Here is a 21,118-nt window from a genome sequence, read left to right on the forward strand (position 1 = left end):
CGGAGAAGGCCTTGCCTACCTGAGAGAACTTCCGGGTCAAGCAGCCGGTCCAGCCGGAAGGAGCTCGGCCAGGGTCTGGTGAGTGAGGGCTAGTTCGCGGTAGTTGTCGAGGGCTGGGGTGGGGTGGGGGTGGGTTACTAGCAATGCCGAGGCGTGGATTTGAGCGGTGGGTTGGGGTACGACGTGAAGGAGGGTGGGGTATCCGCTGCCCTTTGCAAGCCTGCCCTGGGCTGCAGTCATATATTTACGGAGCTCCACATACCTGCCAGGCGCTCCTCGGGGCGTTTGGGACACACTGGTTTACGAGCGACTGTGGCTTTGCTCACAAGTAGTTGACAGCCTGGCGGAGGAGACCGACTATAAACAGGTCAACAAACAAACACGATTATCTAAGACGGTAGTGAGTGCTTTAAAGAAAATTAAACAGAATAAAGTGACGGAACGAAGCGAGGGAGTAAACCTTTTGAAGATCTGGTGAAGAGTATTAGAAGCAGAAGGAATAGCAAGTGCAAACGCCTTATTGTGGGAACAAACCGAGCCAGAACAAGGAAGAGGAAAAAGGCTACTGTGCGTGGAGCAAAAAGAGGAAGATGAGTCCAGAGACTTAAACTGGCCAACCCTTGTAGGGGCTGTGAGCCAGGACAAGGATTTTGACTTTTATTTGGAAAGCAATGGAAAAGCACTGAAGGCTTCTGTGCCCAAGAGTGACATGCTGTGATTTATGACTTTAGGTTACTCCTGACCCTTCATCAGAAAGATGCACCTCTTCAGTTGCCCTTGGACAGTGGAATGCATGAAACCCAAACTGACAGCCAGAAAAGCATTAGAGACACCCTCCCTGTAGAGATGTGAAAAACTAAGTTCCGGAGAGGTGAAGGCACCTGGCCTTTTAAGAACCCACGTCTTCCAACCCCACTTAATGCTTTCAGAATGATCATTTTAATGTCTATACATAATAATTGTCACTTCCTAAAACTCTTTAGATGGTTTCCTTTGCTTTGATGGTGCTTCTCTAAATTTAGGGGCATCAGTATCACCTGGGAGCATGTTAAAAACGCCTATTCCCCAAAAAACAAGAACACTTTAAGTATAAAATAGGTGTTTTCCTCTGATTTTCTGTTGTAATGGAAATGCATAAAATTGGAGGTTTAAGAATAGAATCTTGGTAAGCCACTTAACTGTCTTATCCTTAAAATACTGCTGATAATAATTATAATAGAAAGTGTTCAAACTTTTTGGTCTTAGTATCCCTTGACACTTTTAAAACTTATTGAGAACGTCAAAGAGTTTTTGTTTGTGTGCTTATATCTATCAATATGCCATTTTTCCCCTCACCCCTTCCCTCGCCCAGAGTTCCCTCATACCCACCCTCACCCAGCACTCCCTGACACCCTCCCTCTCCCAGAGTTCCTCAGTATGCCATTTTATATATCAAAACAGCTTTTCAAAAATTGTTAATTTATTTAAAATGATACATTCATTACATGTTAACATAAATAGCATTTCTATGAAGAATATTTTCCAAAAAAAATTATTGAAAAGAATGACATTGTTTTATATTGTTATAAGTTTTTTTTTTTTAGTATCTGGCTTAATAGAAGACAACTAGATTCTCATATCTCCTTCCGCATTCACTCTCTTGTGATAGCATTCATTATGTAGCCTCTGGAAAACTGCACCATATTGTGTGAGAATGAGAGTGAAAAGAGCAAATAATTTTCTAGTATTAATACGAAAATCATTTTGAAAAAGTCTCAGGGACCCCCAGAGGCCGCTGCACCACACTTTGAGAATCGCTGATTTACAGTAAGGTTTTGAAAATCAAAAGATACATGGGCTTGATTTGTAAGTCATTAAAACTACATGCACAGCAAAGATGCAGATGCCCAGGAAATCTGCATTTTTATTTTTTAAAATAAATTTATTTTATTTATTTATTTTTGGCTGTGTGGGGTCTTCGTTGCTGCGCGCAGGCTTTCTGTAGTTGCAGTTAGCGAGGCTACTCTTCGTTGCAGTGCACGGGCTTCTCATTGTGGTGGCTTCTCTTGTTGCGGAGCACAGGCTCTAGGCGTGCAGGCTTCAGTAGTTGTGGCTCGCAGGCTCTGGAGTGCTCAGTAGTTGTGGTGCACGGGCTTAGTTGCTCCGAGGCACGTGAGATCCTCCCGGACCAGGGCTCGAACTGGTGTTCCCTGCATTGGCAGGCAGATTCTTAACCACTGCACCACCAGGGAAGTCCCACATCAGGCACTCTAACGCCAGAGTCCATGCTCCTGACCACATAGCCATGATGATACTGTAACTTTGATCTTGCAAAACTGGAAGAATTGTATTGTGTGGCTATTATTCAAACTATGTATATACTGGACAGGTAGATCTGAGCGTGAGAGTGAGGAGTTCTTTTTTAGTTATACTGAGTTTGAGATACTGGGAGGGTCGGGGGGGCAGGGTGAGGTTCAGACTATAGAGAAAAAAATGGGCAAGGAGATCATAAGTCTAAGCTTGTCATATCAATGTCTTTGTGTAGCTTCATAAGCAAATGCTTATGGCAAAAATGATCAAAGTCAAGGGCATAACAAATGACCATGGTTTGAAGCACAGCTTCAGCAAATACAGAAGGTGTTCCTCAGTGTGCCAGAAAATATGCTGACATTTGAGCCAAGTGCCCAAAGGCCAGTGATGAGGTGTGTGATGGCTCTAAGATACTGTTGGGAGCATAAGGACTATTCAGAAACTTTTTGGAAAATGGCCCTTAAAATGATGATTTCTGTTTGCGTATTACTAACCTTTTTATGTTATCTATAGTGGTCGAGTATAAGCACAACAGCTTTACATTTGTTCTCTGAAAGGATAGAGGAGTGGTAACAGTCTGCTCTTCATTTCCTTTTTCTCCCCTTTGCCAAGTCAGAATGCCACTCTGACCATTTGTGTGCCTCGTGTAGGGAGCTTCTCCATTTTTCAAGTGTAACAGTGCAGGCTGAGGAGAGTGGATAAGCTGTAAATACAGGCTAGAACGCAGTTAACTGTGGAGAATGAACCGTTAATATCCCAGTATACTTGGAGCAAAAACCAATACCATCTGGGCATCAGTGTTTTTCCTTCCTTTGAATTATCCCAGAACTATTTCTGCAAACAGCTGTTTCCTCAGCCAACTTAATATTGAGCCACAAGAATGGAAGGTAGCCACATTACTTCCTTATTTACTTCTGTTGAGAATTGGAAGAGAATGAAAATATTTCTTCTCTCAGAATTTGGCAGGAACAGCAACAAGGCAATCTGTTAGGGATGATAGCTTAGGCGCTTTTCTTTTCTTTCTTTCTTTTTCTTTTTTAATGATATAGCCAATATCCAGAATGATTCTGGAGGGTAAAATCATCTACATTTCTGATTATTCATGATCCTAGAAAAGCTAACATTTTACTGTATCTGAAAGATGAAAAAGGAGTTAGATTAAACTTAAATATCACACTTTTCAGTTATCCTATTCATGCTGAAGAAAGGTAATAAAACATTCTACCAAGTAACTTCATCCACAAGCATAGCATAGCCCTTTTTAACTGTTTACAGGAAGGTGGCACTTTGATTTTCCTTTTTGAACTCTTTCTTCTTAGCCTCCAAATGTCAGCTGCTCCATTGAGAATAGCAGGCATGATATTATGCAAAGCCCAAAACTTTTAAGTGAGTCGCATTTCTAAAATTCATGAAGTCCTCCTTTCTCTTTTGTTTTCATAGCACAATTACACTTCTCTTCAGTACTTCTCTTGTATATAGTTAGCTGTCTCTGCCCCTGCCTTCCAGGTTTTGCTGAACTCAGTCTATTTTCTCCCGCCTGACCATTTCTCCATTTCCTTAATTGTTTGCACAGTCAGCCTTCATTTTTGTGGTTTTAATTTTGAATAAAATTAGATAAAATGTTTATTTCTTTTTTTAACATCATTATTGGAGTATAATTGCTTTACAATAGTGTGTTAGTTTCTTCTGTATAACAAAATGAATCAACTATACATATACATATATCCCCGTATCTCCAAGATGTTTATTTCTCAAAAAAAAGAAAAAGTCATATTGAAGCCAGGAAGTAGAATTCTGTCAGGAGCCGGAGCAGCATGTGTGAGTCCCTCTTTCTCTTCCCCTCTGCAGCTCTTCCCACCACCAGCAGCCCCTATCTCCTGTCTCCTCTCTCTTTCCCTTCTCCACCCCTGTTGTCCTTTCTCTAGCCTGATTGCCTCAGCTCCCTATAATGCTTCTCTTCCTCAGATGGCCCTAACCCACAGTGTCTCAATCCAAATTCCAAGAACAAGATTCTTCTTAGCCAGTGGGTTGACTTCCTCCTGGGCCCAAGAAGGCAGGGCTCCAAAAAGGGAAACACAGGCTAGGTAGATCACAACAAAAGCTCTCTACCACAAGCTCAGGGCACATTAAAAACAATGTAATGTAATGGTTGGGCTCCGAGGTCAGTTTACAATTCCTGTTTGATCCATATCATTGTAAAATATTTATTTGCAATGAGAAAAAGAGTAGTGTGAAATTTAAAGACTGAAATTACCAAGTGGTGTTTCCCCTCCCCCCTCCATGATTTTTAAATGGTTGCATGGTATTCCAAGTAAAAGTGTTTTATTTATCTTAAATAATGGCTTTGCTGGAAGGTGTAGATTTTAGCACCTGAAAGACCAATCAACAATAATAATATCTAGTGCTTATTCAGTGATTACTATTACCAGACTCTGTGTTTTTTATATACTGTCTCATTCAGACCTTGCAATAGTCCTGTGAACATAGATGCTATTATTTTCCCTGTTTTAAAGATGGGGGGACTGAGGCACAGAGAGATTAAATCATTAACAAAAGTCGTAAGGCTGGTTAGAGTCAGAGCCAGGATTCGAGCCCAGGAAACCTGGTTCCAGAGTGGGTACTCTGAACTTCTCTGCTACCCTGCCTTTATCAGAGGCCAGCAAGTATGATGTTCCAGGGTAAACAATCCAGAATGTAATGTGAGTAATAGTTCTCTCGTATTGGAAGTGTTCAGACAGTCTGGAGCAGGGCTGTTGTAGAGGAAATGAGGAAGTATATTAGTGGTTGCTAATGGACCCTCTGCCTCAGAATCACCCAAGGAGCTAATTAAAAACCATGAATTCCAAGGTCCAAACCCAGAGGTTCTTATTCACCAGGTCAGTAGGTCTGGGGTGGAACCCAGTAATCTATATTTTTAAAAAGTTCTCTAGGTGATTGTGATATTCAGCCTGGTTTGGAAGCTCTGGACTTGGTAACCTTTTATTCCCACCATTACCTCCTAGGACTAGATGGTAAATGAAGACTTTGAGGGTCAGTGGTTGGTTCAAGGAATGCATTTAGGCATTATGCCTTCATGATCTTTCGAGATTACAACATTGGTTCTTTTTGTCTCAGAGAATATAACAAGTGCTAGTAAATGCATGTGGGCCTGAATAATTATGATCCCTGTCGTATAACATTCTTCAATTTACAAAGATCCATAACATACTTGATTATATTCAAACTATTCTCTGTCAGTAAGTATTTATTGAACATGTGCGAGTTACGAAACATAGCATCAAAAAAATACAGTCCCTGTGCTTAAAGGGCTCATAGGTGAGATGGTGTAGACTGCCTGGTAGTACAGAGCAGCATATACCACCCCCAGGTGAGTAGTGTAATGGTGAGGGCTACAGAGGTCAGGGAATAGCCATCCTGCATCCAGGTATACTCTGGATCCATGTGGGCAGAAGAGCCAGGCCTTGAGAGGAGGCTCAGGGAAGCTGCATGAAGAAGGGATTACATACAGCAGTAACATGCCAGGACACTATTGCCCCACAGCCCTGTCACGTGGAGGCTGTCATGTGGAGGCTGTTCATTCCCCTGAAGCTCCTGATCTCAGAGCAGGGAGAGTGAGTCCATTTCTTCTATTTCCAGTGTCTTCTACCTTAGCTGCCTTGATCCTGGGGGGACATCAGCACCCCTTACATGATGTACCCCACTTTTGAGCCTCTCAGTTCTTTGACTGCTTCACCTTGGACAATTATCTCTTTCACTCACTTCAACCTGCCACTCCAGTTCCCAAAGTCTACCTCCAGTTTTGCTGTTGGTCAAAACTGCTCCCCTCCAGAATCAGGAATCACCCATTACTCTCTGGCCACAACTTGTAGCTCTTTTTCCTGAACACCTTCTAACTGGTGACCCCTCTGCTTTTTCCCTGCCCCCTGTCCCTTTACCTAGATGGCTCTCTTGCGTTCTCGATTCCCATTTATCCTCAGGTCCTATTGCACACCTTACTTTCTCAGGGAGGCTTTCTGCGACATGGTTAGCTCTCCATGTTGGGTGCTCCTGTAGCATTCTGTACTTTCCCTTGGGTAGCATTTAGTGTGTTTTGTATGTACTTAGTGTCTATGTCCTCTACCCGACTGAGCTCCATGAAGGCAGAGACAGTGTCTGTGGTAGAGTAGGTTGGCACAAAGTAGGTGCTCAGTAGACACAGTTGAATAGATTAAAATGTATACCTCTGGTCTAAAATAGTAGGTTCTAAACTCTGTAGTAGGAAGCGGTGGGGAGCAAAGGAATGGCAGAATAAGAAATGAGGTGGTATTAGAGTAAAGTGGAGTTCTGGGAGGTTTGTTTTGTTTTTTTCAGTTTGAAATCAGTCACTGTTTATTAACTGACCAAATTACAAAAATAATCGTGGTAGATACCTTAATTCATCCTTCTAATAAGCCTGTTGATCTGGTCTTCCCTGTTGCCAGCATCTCCACCTTCTACAAAATGGGTGGTCTTTTTCTTCATTCCACCTCGTGGAGAAGACAATTTGAAGGGCCACAGGAAGTTGTTTGCTTCTTTGAAACGTTTTCCAACAGTATAGATCTCATGAATCAGATCCTCCGTGCAGATAATACCGTATTTGCCAAGAGATCGAGCAATCAACACCTTATCCGTCAGGGCAATTTGCTTCTTGTTGATTTTGCCATAACTACGCTTGTAGATCAGTTCATTTACTGACTTCAGGTAAACCACAGTTCTCAGCATGTTAATTGAAGCCTTGTCGTGCTTCACAAAGGTGCCATTGAAAATCTGACAGAGGCGAAGAAGCTGCAACACCTTTCGAACCTTTGGGCTCACACCATTGATACCTCTGATCCTGATGACAAATGCCAATTTGGGTTCCGCGGGTACGTGGAAGTTGCCAGCTTTTCTGGCCATCCCAGCCATTCGAATTTCAGTTCTGTACATCTGCCGGTATTCCCTGTGATAGTGCTTAGCTTTTTCATAGATAAGCTTCCTCCTTGCCTTTCGAAGCATCTTTTGGGGAAATTTCTTCCTCAGATCTTAAGCTCTGCGAAATTCTTTCACTTTTTCTTAAGGGTTTCTGGCACAGCAGGAACCTTCTTTTTCTTCTCTTCTGCACTCTCCATGGTTCCAGCCAGGAAAGAGCTGTTTTGTTTTGTTTTTGTTTTCTCCACAAAGAGAACAGGCCTCCAGCTCAGAGCCTTCAACAGATGGCAGTACCTCTAGAAGTTAATAACATGACTTTGTTTGCATTGTGCTTATGTGTACAGTTACTTTTATCTACAGATGTGATACAGACTTTGCTTTTAACATAAATGTATGAAAGAAAAATGAGTTTTTAAAGAAAAACATAAATAATAATAATTTGGTTCATGGATATAGCAAAAAAAAAATCATAACGGTAGAAGAAATGAATGAAATTTGGGAAATGCCAACTTGGATGAAGCCACAGGTACTCGTTATGGAAGTCCTGGGGAAAACTTGGAGCGCTTTTTCAGCTCACTCATTTCCTGTCACTGTTGAGAACCACGAGTCTAGAATAAAGGACAAAAATCACATCTGCCAATTGTAGTGAAAAAGTTGGGAGCTTACATATATCAAGCCCTAGCATAGTACCTGGCTTACTTCAGTCATTTAATAAATGTTATTTCCATTGTTTCCACCCTCCACTCCCTCCTAATAGAGACCAGGATTCTCCTGCTAACTTATAGTATGCTGTTAAAGAGCACGTCACTGTGAAGAGGTTAGATCAGATCACTTCTATTACCCCCTCCAATGCCTAAGTGCTTTGTTTCCTTTAGTGTCATTTTAGTGGGGTTTTGGAAAGAAATGGAAACAAGCACATGTGTTTATTTATGTATAGCAAACTCTGAAGTTCTTTGTTTTACTCTAAATAGTCCATACTTAAATTTGAAAGAGAAAATTATTGTCATCATCCAACCATCCTTTCAAGGTCTAATGAAGATTAAATAATATTTACAACTTAATGTAATTTAGACTTTGAGTAGTTTAATGGCAAAATACAATGATCAGTTGTTTTTTTTTTTGCGGTACGCGGGCCTCTCACTGTTGTGGCCTCTCCCGTTGCGGAGCACAGGCTCCAGACGCGCAGGCGCAGCGGCCATGGCTCACGGGCCCAGCCGCTCCGCGGCATGTGGGATCTTCCTGGACTGGGGCACAAACCCACGTCCCCCGCATCTGCAGGCAGACTCTCAACCACTGCGCCACCAGGGAAGCCCCCAGTTGATTTTTATGTTGTATAATCAAGCAGCTTTCACGTGAGTATACAGGGGAGTAAATGTCATTTCCAAAACTAATTATTTTGGGCCCTTATAAGAAATAAAGCTAGGTGTTTCATCCCATGTTTTATAGAAATAGAATTTGAAATATTTCTTTAAGAGTCAGTGATTTTAGGGGCTTCCCTGGTGGCACAGTGGTTAAGAATCCGCCTGCCAATGTAGGGGACATAGGTTCGAGCCCTGGTCTGGGGAGATCCCACATGCCGCAGGGCAACTAAGCCTGTGCACCACAACTACTGAGACTGCGCTCTGGAGCCCACGAGACACAACTGCTGAGCCCACATGCCACAACTACTGAAGCCCATGCACCGCAACGGAGAGTAGCCCCCGCTCACCGCAACTAGAGAAAGCCCGTGTGCAGCAACAAAGACCCAACACAGCCAAAAATAAATAAGTAAAATAAATAAAATTTTTTAAAGAGTCTGATTTTAAAAGAGGAATTAAATTACCAGGAAGTTCATCATAATCACACAGATTCTTAGACTGGGATATCATTTTGCTTTTATTTATGATATTTTACTCTTCTTTTAAATGTGTCTGACAATCTTTCCCTGTAGTTTACATCTGTATTTCTACCAACTAGACATTTAAAGTGTCAGTTCCTCCCTTAGATAATTTTATAGACTTTGAGCTAGAAATCTGGTATTCTTACAAACTTAAATATACTGAATTTTGTTTCTTGATATTGAAGAAATTATTAAAGGAAAATTCTTTTGTCTTACATTCTTGCCCAAGAGGGAGGTTCTATAGCCTCAGAAGTCAGTAACTATTTATGTACATGTAGTAGTGCAGTTTTCTTTCTAATGTTAAAACAAAAAAACTACTTCAGGTAGCCCTGTATTATTTATATCTTATATGTCTGTGTACTTGAATTACTCAAATTTTGAGCTCCATGGTTATGATTATAATGTACCAGTTGATTTAAATTATTGATATAACAGCATTTAGTAATGGTGCAGGTTGGAATAAAAGATCATTAAGCTAAATATTTTAACCTTCATTGGCTCCCTGTTGCTTGGAGTTTGTCAGAGTGAAATAGAATCACAGCATTTCAGAACTAGAAGGGCCCTTAGGGATTGTCTCATCCAGTCCCTCATTTGACACACGAGGGAACAAGCCCAGCTACTTGCCAAGGACCTACAGCTAGTTAGTAGCAAAGCTAGTACCAGAATCTAGGTCTGCCGTTTCCCAGTTCAGTGCTCTTTCTACCGATTCTGTTGGGATTTTTAGGTGGTGTTCTATTTCACTCCCTAATGTTGATGCCAATTATTCTAATCAGTTTCACATCTGTTTATTTTTAGGACATAGAGTTTCACCCCATTATGAGTCTTTCTTGGTTAAACTTTATATCTGGCTTTCTTTTAGGTTGGTCTCCACTCATCTCTTTTAATCTTGAAGACTTCAAAACCTACCTGGATCTACCACTTTTTTTGAAAACTCCAATACCAAGCAATCAATGACCCACCGTGCTCTTGTTATAGAAGCTTTTCAGTTCTCCAACTCTAAACAAGATTTTCTCCCATTTTCCCATGAAGCCACATTGTTGTTTATTCACTTTAGTGGTGAGTGTTACTGTGCCAGCTGCTTTTGCTTTGGAAGATGTAGGCTTCAACCAAATGACCCCGCTGGGAGCAAATCATAGTTCTTCCAATGCATCATTTCTCCCAAGTTTTGAACTCTCAGCAGATTCCCACTCAGGTGATGATGTCATCATAGCCAGAGAGGGAACTAGTGTTTCAATTGAGTGTCTTCTCACAGTCGACCACTATGAAGGTGAAGGTGTCTATTGGTACAACTCAAAAGGACAGCAGCTGGATAACAGAGGCAGAGGTAACTATGCCAGAGTATAATTAATCAAGGTTACTCATTTCCTATTACTTCTTTCTTCTTGGTTTTAAGGCATATTCAACAAGAAATCTCTAAGAGGAGGTACTACAGTAAATAGTTAAAACTTTGGAAGGCCTGGAGTATTATACCTATCAGAAAAAGCAAAATAATGGTAATTAGTTAACCAGAAGAAAATAAATAGAGAATAGTTATAAATTAAAAGGTGTTCACATAATGATGGTGAGCTATTTTCTCTCCTCTTGGTGAGCTGGTTTCCTTCTTTATTCAAGGTAGACTCCATCAGGGTTGCTGCGTACAGCTGTGCAGGCTACGTGCTGCACAACTCCAGGGGCACCATTCACCTAGACTGTAATGTGAGTAGTACAGTGTGCTGGCCCTGTGTGAATACAGCAAGAAGGATTTGGGTTAGACTTAGAGTCATAAATAAAAATATTTTGCTCAAAATGAGTTACTAAAAATGTTGGAGGAAATCCAGGATGTTTTTTAAAATAGTTATAAAGATCTGTGCATAAAACTTTAAGTCCCTCAGAATCAGAAGGGCACCGAGGAGGAACTCTGTAAGCCCTTTCTATTCTATACCTTAATTTACTTGAAAACAGGAGAGTTTCTCTTGTATTTTTTTTGTCTGTCAGTCTTAAAAAATCACACAAACATCATAATAATGTGACCAAGGTCTACTTTTTTGACAGGTTTTTATTTGATTATGCTGTTTATTAACCCATAAATACATCTTAATCAGAATAGTTTCCTTTAATTAGTGTTCTGTTAGAAAGATTTTTTTTTTTAAGACTACTTGTGTTAAAACACCTTAGGAAGAAATCTCCATGAAATATCAATGGGATAAAGATTAAATTCTGGGATCCTCACAAGCTACACTTTTCAGAAAAGGCCCCTTTATATTTTTTGCTAGAAAGATAGTCTAATCTCTTGGAATATAAGGATATTTGGCTATTCGTATTAGAGTGGAAAACAGAAAAGGAGACAGATGGTGCTTCCTTCTAAAGTATACGCTAAACATTTTAACCTTCTACAAACTGAGTAACTGGCTGCCAAGGGATTGAAGATTTTGAATGTTAGAAAGAACACAGCTTCTCAAGAATATAGACCTATTAAATCAGAATCTCTAGAGTGGCACCCAGAACAAGTATTTTGAACATGATTTGGGGTTCCCTGTTTGGATCCACTGAACTAGACTCTTATCTCGTTTGACTCTAGGGTCCTAACAAACCCATCTAAGGTGTGAATTAATCAATGTGATTATTACAGACTGACTGTATAGACAAAACTTAGGTTAGGATGAGACCAGCCAAGTGGAATGGCAGTTTTATTTTCCTATTTTGCCCTTACTTTTAAAACCACTAACATCTGTCATTGATGCTTTCAGCAGCAGCTCTGGACAATTAAATTTTATGAATCTCAAGTGAGAAGAGTTTAAAGAGCATATTAGTCTAGTATAAGGTTCATAAATCTTGAGCTATTATCAGCAAGTGAGCTAGAGAGTTTAGATTGTGGTTATAGTGGTTGATGAATGGAGTCTATGTAGTTCATCATACCATGGATTCACAGGGTATCCTTTTCATAGCTCCAAGTTTATAGAACAGAAGTTTATAAAATAATGACTATATTCATAGCTACGTTTTCCTCTTTTTACTTTACTAAAAATATAACTATAGAATTTAGATAAATTTTGATGATGATAAGAATGGGCACAGGGCTTCCCTGGTGGCGCAGTGGTTGAGAGTCCGCCTGCTGATGCAGGGGACACGGGTTTGTGCCCTGGTCTGGGAGGATCCCACATGCCACGGAGCAGCTGGGCCCGTGAGCCATGGCCGCTGAGCCTGCGCATCTGGAGCCTGTGCTCCACAACAGGAGAGGCCACAACAGTGAGAGGCCCACGTACTGCAAAAAAAAAAAAAAAAAGAATGGGCACAATCCACAGTACTTACTAATTGATGTGCCGCCCAAATAATCCCAAACCATAGAATCTCAGGGATGAAGGAGATCTGGAAGAATAGACATTGAAATGGTGCTTAACAAGCAGTCACCCAGCCTCCTCTGGGACACCACCTCTAGGCATTGGGACTCATACCTACACCGAACATTAGCCCATCTATCCCATCTTTGAATGGCTTTCATAGTTAAAGCACAGAGTACACTGAATACTTACCACAAAGGTGAGAATTGTGCAGGCAGAGCCAAGTTGTTTTTTTTTTTTCAAGTTATTAAAGGATGTTGAATCACGGTGGGTGGTCAGTGTGCTTTGTTTTTCATACTCATGTGCTTTTGTATACGCGTTCCCTGAATGAAGATACCTTCATGTATGGAAGAGAGGCAGCATGTTTTAGGTTGAAAACAAGCCTAGGCATCTTAAGGGCAACTTTTTTCTCTCTCCCAAGCTGGTCACTGAGCCTCGCTTGTGAAATATATCTTTTGGCTTGTGCTTCATTTACTCTTGCCAGAAAAACAAGATATTATCATCAACCAACCTTTCTAACAAGACAAATTAACATGTGCAAGGCATGCCAGATTAGCCAGTTAGTAATTGAACAAATGCATTAAGTTGGTAGGGTTTTTTAAAAATAGTTTTTGTCTTAAATAAATAAGTTCATTATTCAAAGTAAACAGTTTAAAAGGAAGTAAAAATTACTCATAACCCATTATAAATAACCATTGTTTTATATTTCCGAGGCACATCCTTCTAGTTTATGAGAAAGTCTAGGTAGAGACTGTGATATAGACACACACACACATATAAATATTTCTTTTTAAGTTTAGTCATTTAGCATTATGTCGACACACCTGTCTCCCTGAAAGGCTTCTTACATCTAGCAGTGAAAAGGTAGTTATGATAATCATTAGTGTCAGGAAGATCTTGATTCCCTTTTTTAAGTTTCAGGCTGTTTAAATTCTGACTCTGAACATAAAAAGTCTGCCCTTTCTTACATCTTTTAAGGAAATAGCAGAACCTAATAGAAGAGTTGATTTAAAGTACTCTCGTGAAGAGGTGGAATATTGATAAGGCAGTTGGCATATTTAGTAATAGTATTCTTTATGTTGTAATTTTTTATTTCTGTTGGGTTATCAGGTGGAAAATGGTTGGTTTCTGATAACTTCCTGAATATCACCAACGTAGCCTTTGCTGACCGTGGGCTCTATACATGTTCTATCACCTCTCCAATCCGTGCCTCCTACTCGGTCACCCTGCGTGTTATCTTCACCTCGGGAGACATGAGTGTCTACTACATGGTTGTTTGCCTGATTGCCTTTACAATCACTCTCATCTTGAATGTCACACGGCTATGCATGATGAGCAGCCATCTTCGTAAAACCGAGAAAGCCATCAATGAATTCTTCCGAACTGAAGGGGCAGAGAAACTTCAGAAGGCCTTTGAGATCGCAAAACGCATCCCCATCATCACCTCAGCCAAGACTCTGGAGCTCGCCAAAGTCACACAGTTTAAAACCATGGAGTTTGCTCGTTATATTGAAGAACTGGCAAGAAGCGTCCCTCTGCCACCGCTTATTCTAAACTGTCGGGCCTTTGTAGAGGAGATGTTTGAGGCTGTGCGAGTGGATGACCCTGATGACATGGGAGAAAGAATTAAAGAGAGACCTGCCTTGAATGCTCAAGATGGCATCTTTGTCATTAACCCAGAGATGGGCCGGAGTAATTCACCAGGAGGAGATTCGGATGATGGTTCCCTGAGTGAACAAGGCCAGGAGATAGCAGTTCAGGTTTCTGTCCACCTTCAGTCAGAGACCAAAAGTATTGATACAGATTCTCAAGACAGCAGTCATTTCAGCCCGCCTGATGATACAGGATCTGCTGAATTGAACTCTAACTACAAAGATGGGGCATATGAAAGCTGCCAGCTGTGAGCTACCACAGTACCTACAAAAATGGCTCTCAGAAAAGGAACCTGTTTCATGCAGGAAATAACATTTTTACCAAAAGATAAGTAGGACTTTCCCCTTGCTAATATTAAGCACATCAGAACATGAATTGTTACCAAAATCTTTCTAAAAATTCAGTGTTTTCCCTCTCTGATCTTTCTCAGTCATTTACCGTGAGCTTGATTAAATGACACATGTTGAGATTTAATGGGGTCTGAAACATCAGCGTAATGGGGAAAGTACCACACCCAGAATTACATGGCTTCTCTTCTGGTCATGGTTCTTCCATTGTTAGGGCTGACACTTATCTTTAGGCCTCAGTTTTCCCACTAACAAGATGAGGGACTTGCACTGGATGATATCTAAAGTCATTTCTGGCCCTCTAACTTCTTACCTGCCACCTTTAAACCAAGATCTTCAGCCCATTTCTGAATAAACACTTCCCTAGACTTTGAGTCCCTTTTTATGGAAAGGACCAAGCTGAAACTTTTTTCTGTGATTTGGATTCCCACACCAATGCTATGCATAGAGGTGTGGGTGTTTTTCAGATGTCTTGCTGGTGGAGCATACAGTTGTATATGCTAGGTTGAATATCTCCAGTGTAGCCCATGTCTATATCGTTATACAGATACCGGGGAGCTAACTGCTCATTAGTAAGCTACTTTCCATGAGTAAATTGGAACTTGTGGGAGTGTATTATGTCTTTTTAACTTACTGAGACATCATTTAGCTCAGTGAGCCGGCAGTGATTTCCCAACTGTTCTCCAAAAGTGAACAGTTAGTTCCTAAAGAATAATGTCTTCATTGTTTTTAGAATAAGAAACAATGTCAAATCATCTGTGTCTGGTAAATTAACGGATTTTGACGTTTCTGTTCATAGAATTTCTCAGGCTTTCCCTGTTTAAAAGTACTGGACTCTATGAGATAGTTCTGTGTTTGGGATCCCATTCCAGGAGAAAACCCACAGTTGAATTCCTCTTTAGACCTCTGTCAACAACACTCTTGTCCTCTGTGGTCTTAAATATGGTGCTAAAGGTTGCATGCCTCCTTATCTTGTTCATCTTGTTTATATTTTATTATTGAGGTTTTTATTTTTGTGTACTTAAGGTGTAGAATTTTTAGCTAGGGCTGCTTTTGTGGTCTTTCCGAGAAGCACTAACCTGAAATAAGATTAGATAATGGTGTGTGGTGTGTGTTACTATATTAAATATATAGATACTAATACAGATGGATATATATACACACATACAGATGATCTAGACATAAAGAGGGAGAAAAATTATGAGGGATGCCACCTGATTCAACTGTGTATAATAAACACTTAGGACAGTATTTCTTGCCTGGCTGAAATCTGACATAATGGAATTGTACATACTCTTCAGAATAATTTCTTCAGCTGCAGTAAGCTTGGCATCATATAATTTTAAGAACTTGGCAGTGGAGCTCCATGTGCTTCACGTTTCTTCATTTGGCTTCTGATTACTGAAGCATTACTTGAACAGAGGTTCCTGAGGGAAATGTTTTTATCAGGATTTTAATTTAAGGTTTCAAATGGAGGAAGGCAGGAAATTCGAAGTGTGACCAGATAGAACTCCTTTCTCCTTTGTGAAGGCTTATCAGAAGTAATACATCTGCTCTGGATAGCATGAATGAATCGATGTGCAGTTTTATCAGATGGCATTACAGATAATGATAATGCTGCCTTTTCTGTCTCTCAGGCTGTTTCCATGGAAACTTCCAGAGCCAAACAAAAGCTACCCGTCATTTAGCCAAAGCTTGTCTTGGCTCATAGACCTGCATTTCTTTAAAGAACACTGTTTTCATACATTTGGCTATGAGAGCAAGGGCTCTTGAACATGCCCTAGATTGTAGAACACTTTTTCCCTTCCCAGAATGTTTCTCTTGAAAATGTAAAAAATTTTAATATCCCTTGTCTGAGGTCTGTCCCCTGAATGTCCCTCAGATCTTTAGATAGCACCTTGCAACCTGTCCCAATATAGCAGGTTTGGGGTCATTTTTAGAATGTAGCTTGTCACATTAAAGAGAATGGATTTACCCCACATGTTCTCATAACAGACATGGGCGTTTGGGACCTTAATGTAGACATATTTAATGATCAAAGTCCTGAGAAACAGGGCTTTGGAAAAATACAAGAAATATTGGGAAAAAAATAAGTTTGCACAATACTATATAACAAGTATAGGCTACTCCAGTGTATCCTAGATAAATCACTTTAGAAATGTAATGGTGACTTAATTTGGTGGCCAAAGTAACTGGATTACTTTGAGTATTCCAGGTTAAGGTGCCACTGATAAGGAATTAAAGTAGGTCAAAATTTAAGTGGAGCTGGTATTACTTTCTAAATCTAGTTGTTCAGAGGAAGAAAACCATACTCACTAACATTTTCTGTAGCTAATCAAATACTCTTCATATATTATTAATACTCATGTTATCTTTTTGTAAAATCCCTAACCTTTTGAACTTAAATTCCAGTCTAACAGTCTTTAGACAATAGTGGTAGTGTAATTATCCTTCTGTCTTGCTAAATTTTATGGTTAGTGAAAATGCCTTTACTCAATAAACTGTACTTGAAATAGTTCTGTCATCTCATTTACAAATTTCGTCTTGTATTGTGATTTAGTGAACCTTACTGTCCTTATGAAATGGTGGCTTTGTGAAATAAATTTACCAAAAATAGACATGTGAACATTTTTAGAGATTCCTTACCTGCTGAAATCAGACAGACAGGCATCTTTTGAGCTGATACCGCAACTAGTTTATAGGCAGTTTGATAAGCCTGTCCTCAAAGTCGCATCTGTTCTGATAGTTTAGTTCTTGAATCTGGCCCAGTGAGCATTTATATTTCCTACCAACTACCTTGATATAAATATCTTGAGAGTTGCTGACCTGGAATGGTTGTGAGAAGGCTCCCGGCTTCTTCACCTCACTTACCACATATTTTAAAGTCGAAATACCCAGCTTCCCTTTTGTCCTCCAGCCACAGTGAACCCCTTGGCACAGTCCTCTCCATGCCCTGCGTGTAGTTTCAGTGTAAATCAGACTTTGTATTCTGTGTCACAGAGCAGCATGGGAGTGTGAATGCTTGTTTTCCAGGGCCCGGCCAGTCATGGGTGCTAGCCTGGCCTCCGCACACCAGCTACAGTAACAAAAGTATATCAGATTTCCTGAATCACCATTAAGAGAACACAGTCTTTTGTCACCTAGGCCAGCAATATTAAAAGTGCTAAGCCTTATGCATAAACTCCTAGGTTCTCAACACATTTCATAAAAGTAGATGAGTTGTTTAATATGGTTCAGATGATGTTTAAATGGTTACCATGTTAATGAATACTTACATTATAATTTTGTCCTTTTTTTAAAAAAAGTACTTGAATGTAATGTATTAAATGTTCAATAGAGTATATTTCATTTGTCTGAAGTCTTCTATAGAGATACATTCATTTTTATGTGTCATGGAATTTGATGTTAATGATTTTTAGCAGGAGAAAATTTGAAGTCTATTTGGTTTCTACTATGGCTACCCATTTGAATTTTACAAATATTTACTAAGCATCTATATGTTTTTGGTGCTATAAGCCATACTGAGATGGGTGTCCTGCCCACAGTTTACCCTGAGAATGCAGTTACCAGACCATCCTCACTAGGCCTAAATACAGCAGTTTCCCACTTCTGAGGTAAAGTATTCCTAGGAAAGGCAGAGCTTGAGCAAAGCCTAGAGATAGGAAGACTTAGCACATGTTTTAGGGAATCTGATTAGCTTGTAAAGTTTGTGATGAGGTGTGGCATTGGGAGGAATAGCAGTGGTAGAAGCAAATGTCTGCAGTCCCATGGGAGTGAAAGCAGGCATGGAAAAGCACAGGATCTCAGGAGACAGACAAAGAGAACAAGTAGAGGTGCAACTCATTACTTAATTGCCACAAACTCCTTAGAATGAACACCAACCCCTGTCTCCCTGTGGCAAAAGATCACTGGACTTGGAATCCTGACTCTACCAACTAGCCGTGTAACGTTGGAACTCAGCCTCTCTGGACTTAAGTAAAGTGGAGTTGATAACACCTACCTCACAAAATGTGAGCATTAAATATAGTGACATGTACGCGAACACTGTGCAAGCTGTAACGTGCAATATAGTGTGAGGGGCTGGTAATCACGTAGCCATGGTGTTGGCTTTGTTAGCAGCCATGTCCAGCTGATGACTGGTTGCATTTGGACTCAACTAAAACTTCCTCCAGATCTCTCCCAGTTACAACTGCATTTGGTTGCATGCCATGGAAACCCGATTGTGGTGGCCTACCCAAATAAGAGGTTTATTTTTCTCAAATAACAAGAAGTCCAGAGAAAGTCAGTCTGAGGCTGATGCAGGGGCCCAAGTTTGGCATCAGGGGCTCCATTCAAGTCTTTTTCATCAAAGGACTTCTAGATTCCTTTCTGCCCTTAGCATGTGGCCTTCATCTGCAGAGTTGCAAGATGTCTTAGATTCGGTTCCCCCAGGAGTCCCTGAGACAAGAATTCATGTGCAAGCAGTTTATTTGTAAGGTGAACCCAGGAGGGTAGGAGAGTAGGGAAGTGAGATGGAAAAGAAAGCCAATACAGGGTGCATTAAGGAGTGGGTTATTGCTGTGGGCAGCAGGGGTTCAGTCCCTGTGGGGACCTCAGGGCACTCTATCTGCCCTCAGTGTCTGTAGCTCATGCCTCAAAGTTGTCCCACCTGAAGGCCAAGGAGCACAGATGTTTATGCACCAACTTCCATCTGTCATTGAGGGCTGCTTCCAGGGTCACTAACTCTCTGTCACTTCTGACTGCCACATACATACACACAGGCTAAGCATGATCCTGTAGCCAGCAGAAGCCCTCTGCTAGAGTTACAGGAGCTTTCAGTAGGAAGCCTGTGATGAATATAGCAATGGTGAGTGTCAAGGGATTATGGGCAGAGCACTGATGGCACCTGCTACACAGGACAGCTGCTTCCCCTTCAGCATCATGTCTACCTTCCAGGCAGGGAGACAGGTAGTCAAAGTCTGTACCTTTTTATCAAGAAGGCGACAGCTTTCCAGAAGCCTCACCTGACTTCCACTATACAGCTTCCAGAACTAGGTTACATGACTACCTGCAGTAACTGTAAGAAAGCTTGGGAAGATGAAATTGTATATTTTTTCACTGGACATATTGCAGCAAAGTGTTTTATTATTAAGAAAGTGAAGAATGGAAGTTGTAGGCAACTGGTAATGTGCAACAAGGTCAACTTCACTTGAATTACAGGAGCAAAATGTGGTTGTGTGGTGGATATAGTTGCAAACCATGTTCCTTGAAGATACATGTACGGATGAAGAATGTTGCGTACCATATCAGTTAAAAAAGGATGTTGCAGCCATCAAGCCATCAGCCACTACAGCCGCCCTGACTGTGCACCCTGAGGGGATTCAGGATGGAGAAAAACAGGATACCGGCCTAGATAGTTAAGGAGCACATCAAAGGAATGGTTTCGATGAGCCCAGACTCTTACATCTTCCCATACATAGAGAAGTAGTAAGTTCATTAACTTGAGATGTCTGGTTTTTCTTTAATTAACAGTAATCTTTTGCTGTTCTGACTACCTGTTTTTTGTTGCAAAAATTCATGTATATCCTGGCTACTCCCTTACCTCTTCAGAACAGTCCCTCAGAACTATCTGAAAGGCCGCCTCCCAGGCTTAGTTCCTCAGTATGTCCACTGAATAAAACATAATTCTCAACTTTTAGGTTGTGCATTTTTTTCAGTCCACACATGCATGAACAAAGCAAGAATCAGAAGCATTAAATCTTAGGTTAAATCTTCAAGCCATCACTTATGTAGTCTCCAATACACGTGGCTCAAACAGCAGACAGACAAGTTATGGGATTCTGCTGGGGCATAATTGGCTTATCTTAACCTATTTATTCATTATCAGATATGTACTGGCCACCTGCTATGAGCAAGCAATAACAAAGTTCCTAGGGAACAACAAGGTTGGCCTGTTGGAGAAAGAGAAGAAATAAACCTGTGTGGCTGTGAGGGGAGACTCTCAGAGAAGCAGGCAGGGGCCGGGAATAAGGTTAAAAGATTTCAAAGCTCTTTTTGGCTGTCCCCAGAAATGTGTTTCTTAGAAGAAATGCTAGCAGTGCCTAATTTGGAAGAGGAGATTTACCAATTTAGGGAGGGAAGTTTGATCATTCAGTAGTACTATTCGTTTTGTCCTGAAATCATCTGCAGCTAAAAAAAAAAACTCGATAGTCCTAATTTTCTTTAAGGAATCAAACTCCTTCAGAGCCCCTTAAATTCCAATCATGTCCTTGAGTTTTCATCTTTTCACTGGAACCTATTGATTAGGAAATATATATGTAAATATACATATGTTGCTCCATCTGCCTGGATAATCGAGGCTGCTGCCAGCGTGCTACTTCTTCCTGACAGTTGGAAACACTCTGCTTTGCCTCCTGCTTAGCGGTGTGAGAAGGAGGACTCAAGTGTCCTAAGTGATGATAAATCAGCCTTCAAGGGGGCCTCCTTACCATAGAAGAGCCACCCCCTGGGAAAGAGTTTGTCCCTAAGCAGAAGGGAAGTTTATCAGGAGGAACTCCCTCTGAGGGGTAGTTTTGCCATGTGAATTTCATTGCTCTTTCAGAAACTACAGGCAGTTGGACCATGCCTGAGTCTACTCTGCTCAAGTCCCTTGACCCTTTGAACACCTAAGGCTATGCCTATTCAATTTTTCAACAGATGTTTGTTGCACATAAACGAGGGACACTATC

At 40.8% G+C, this 21,118-nt stretch overlaps 1 protein-coding gene and 1 pseudogene across 1 annotated transcript; one reads left to right on the plus strand and one right to left on the minus strand.

Moving 5' to 3' along the window:
- The first annotated feature begins 37 nt into the window (after positions 1 to 37).
- On the plus strand, positions 38 to 20,082 carry MFAP3 (microfibril associated protein 3). Its single transcript, XM_060093699.1, has 3 exons — positions 38 to 78; positions 9,954 to 10,418; positions 13,522 to 20,082. The coding sequence occupies exons 2-3, from the start codon at positions 10,118 to 10,120 to the stop codon at positions 14,313 to 14,315; spliced, it is 1,095 nt and encodes a 364-aa protein (XP_059949682.1). The 5' UTR covers positions 38 to 78; positions 9,954 to 10,117; the 3' UTR covers positions 14,316 to 20,082.
- On the minus strand, positions 6,700 to 7,415 carry LOC132485553 (large ribosomal subunit protein uL30-like; annotated as a pseudogene).
- Positions 20,083 to 21,118: the final 1,036 nt, after the last annotated feature.

This window comes from Mesoplodon densirostris, chromosome 3 (genome assembly GCF_025265405.1).
Source record: "Mesoplodon densirostris isolate mMesDen1 chromosome 3, mMesDen1 primary haplotype, whole genome shotgun sequence".
NCBI classification, from domain to species: Eukaryota; Metazoa; Chordata; class Mammalia; order Artiodactyla; family Ziphiidae; genus Mesoplodon; species Mesoplodon densirostris.

Excerpts from the sequence above, each read along its gene's own strand:
- MFAP3 (XM_060093699.1), top strand. The coding sequence starts at position 10,118 with ATGAAGCCACATTGTTGTTTATTCACTTTAGTGGTGAGTGTTACTGTG. Across the intron at positions 10,419-13,521 it reads GCTGGATAACAGAGGCAGAG|GTGGAAAATGGTTGGTTTCT; the intron begins GTAACTATGCCA and ends TTGGGTTATCAG.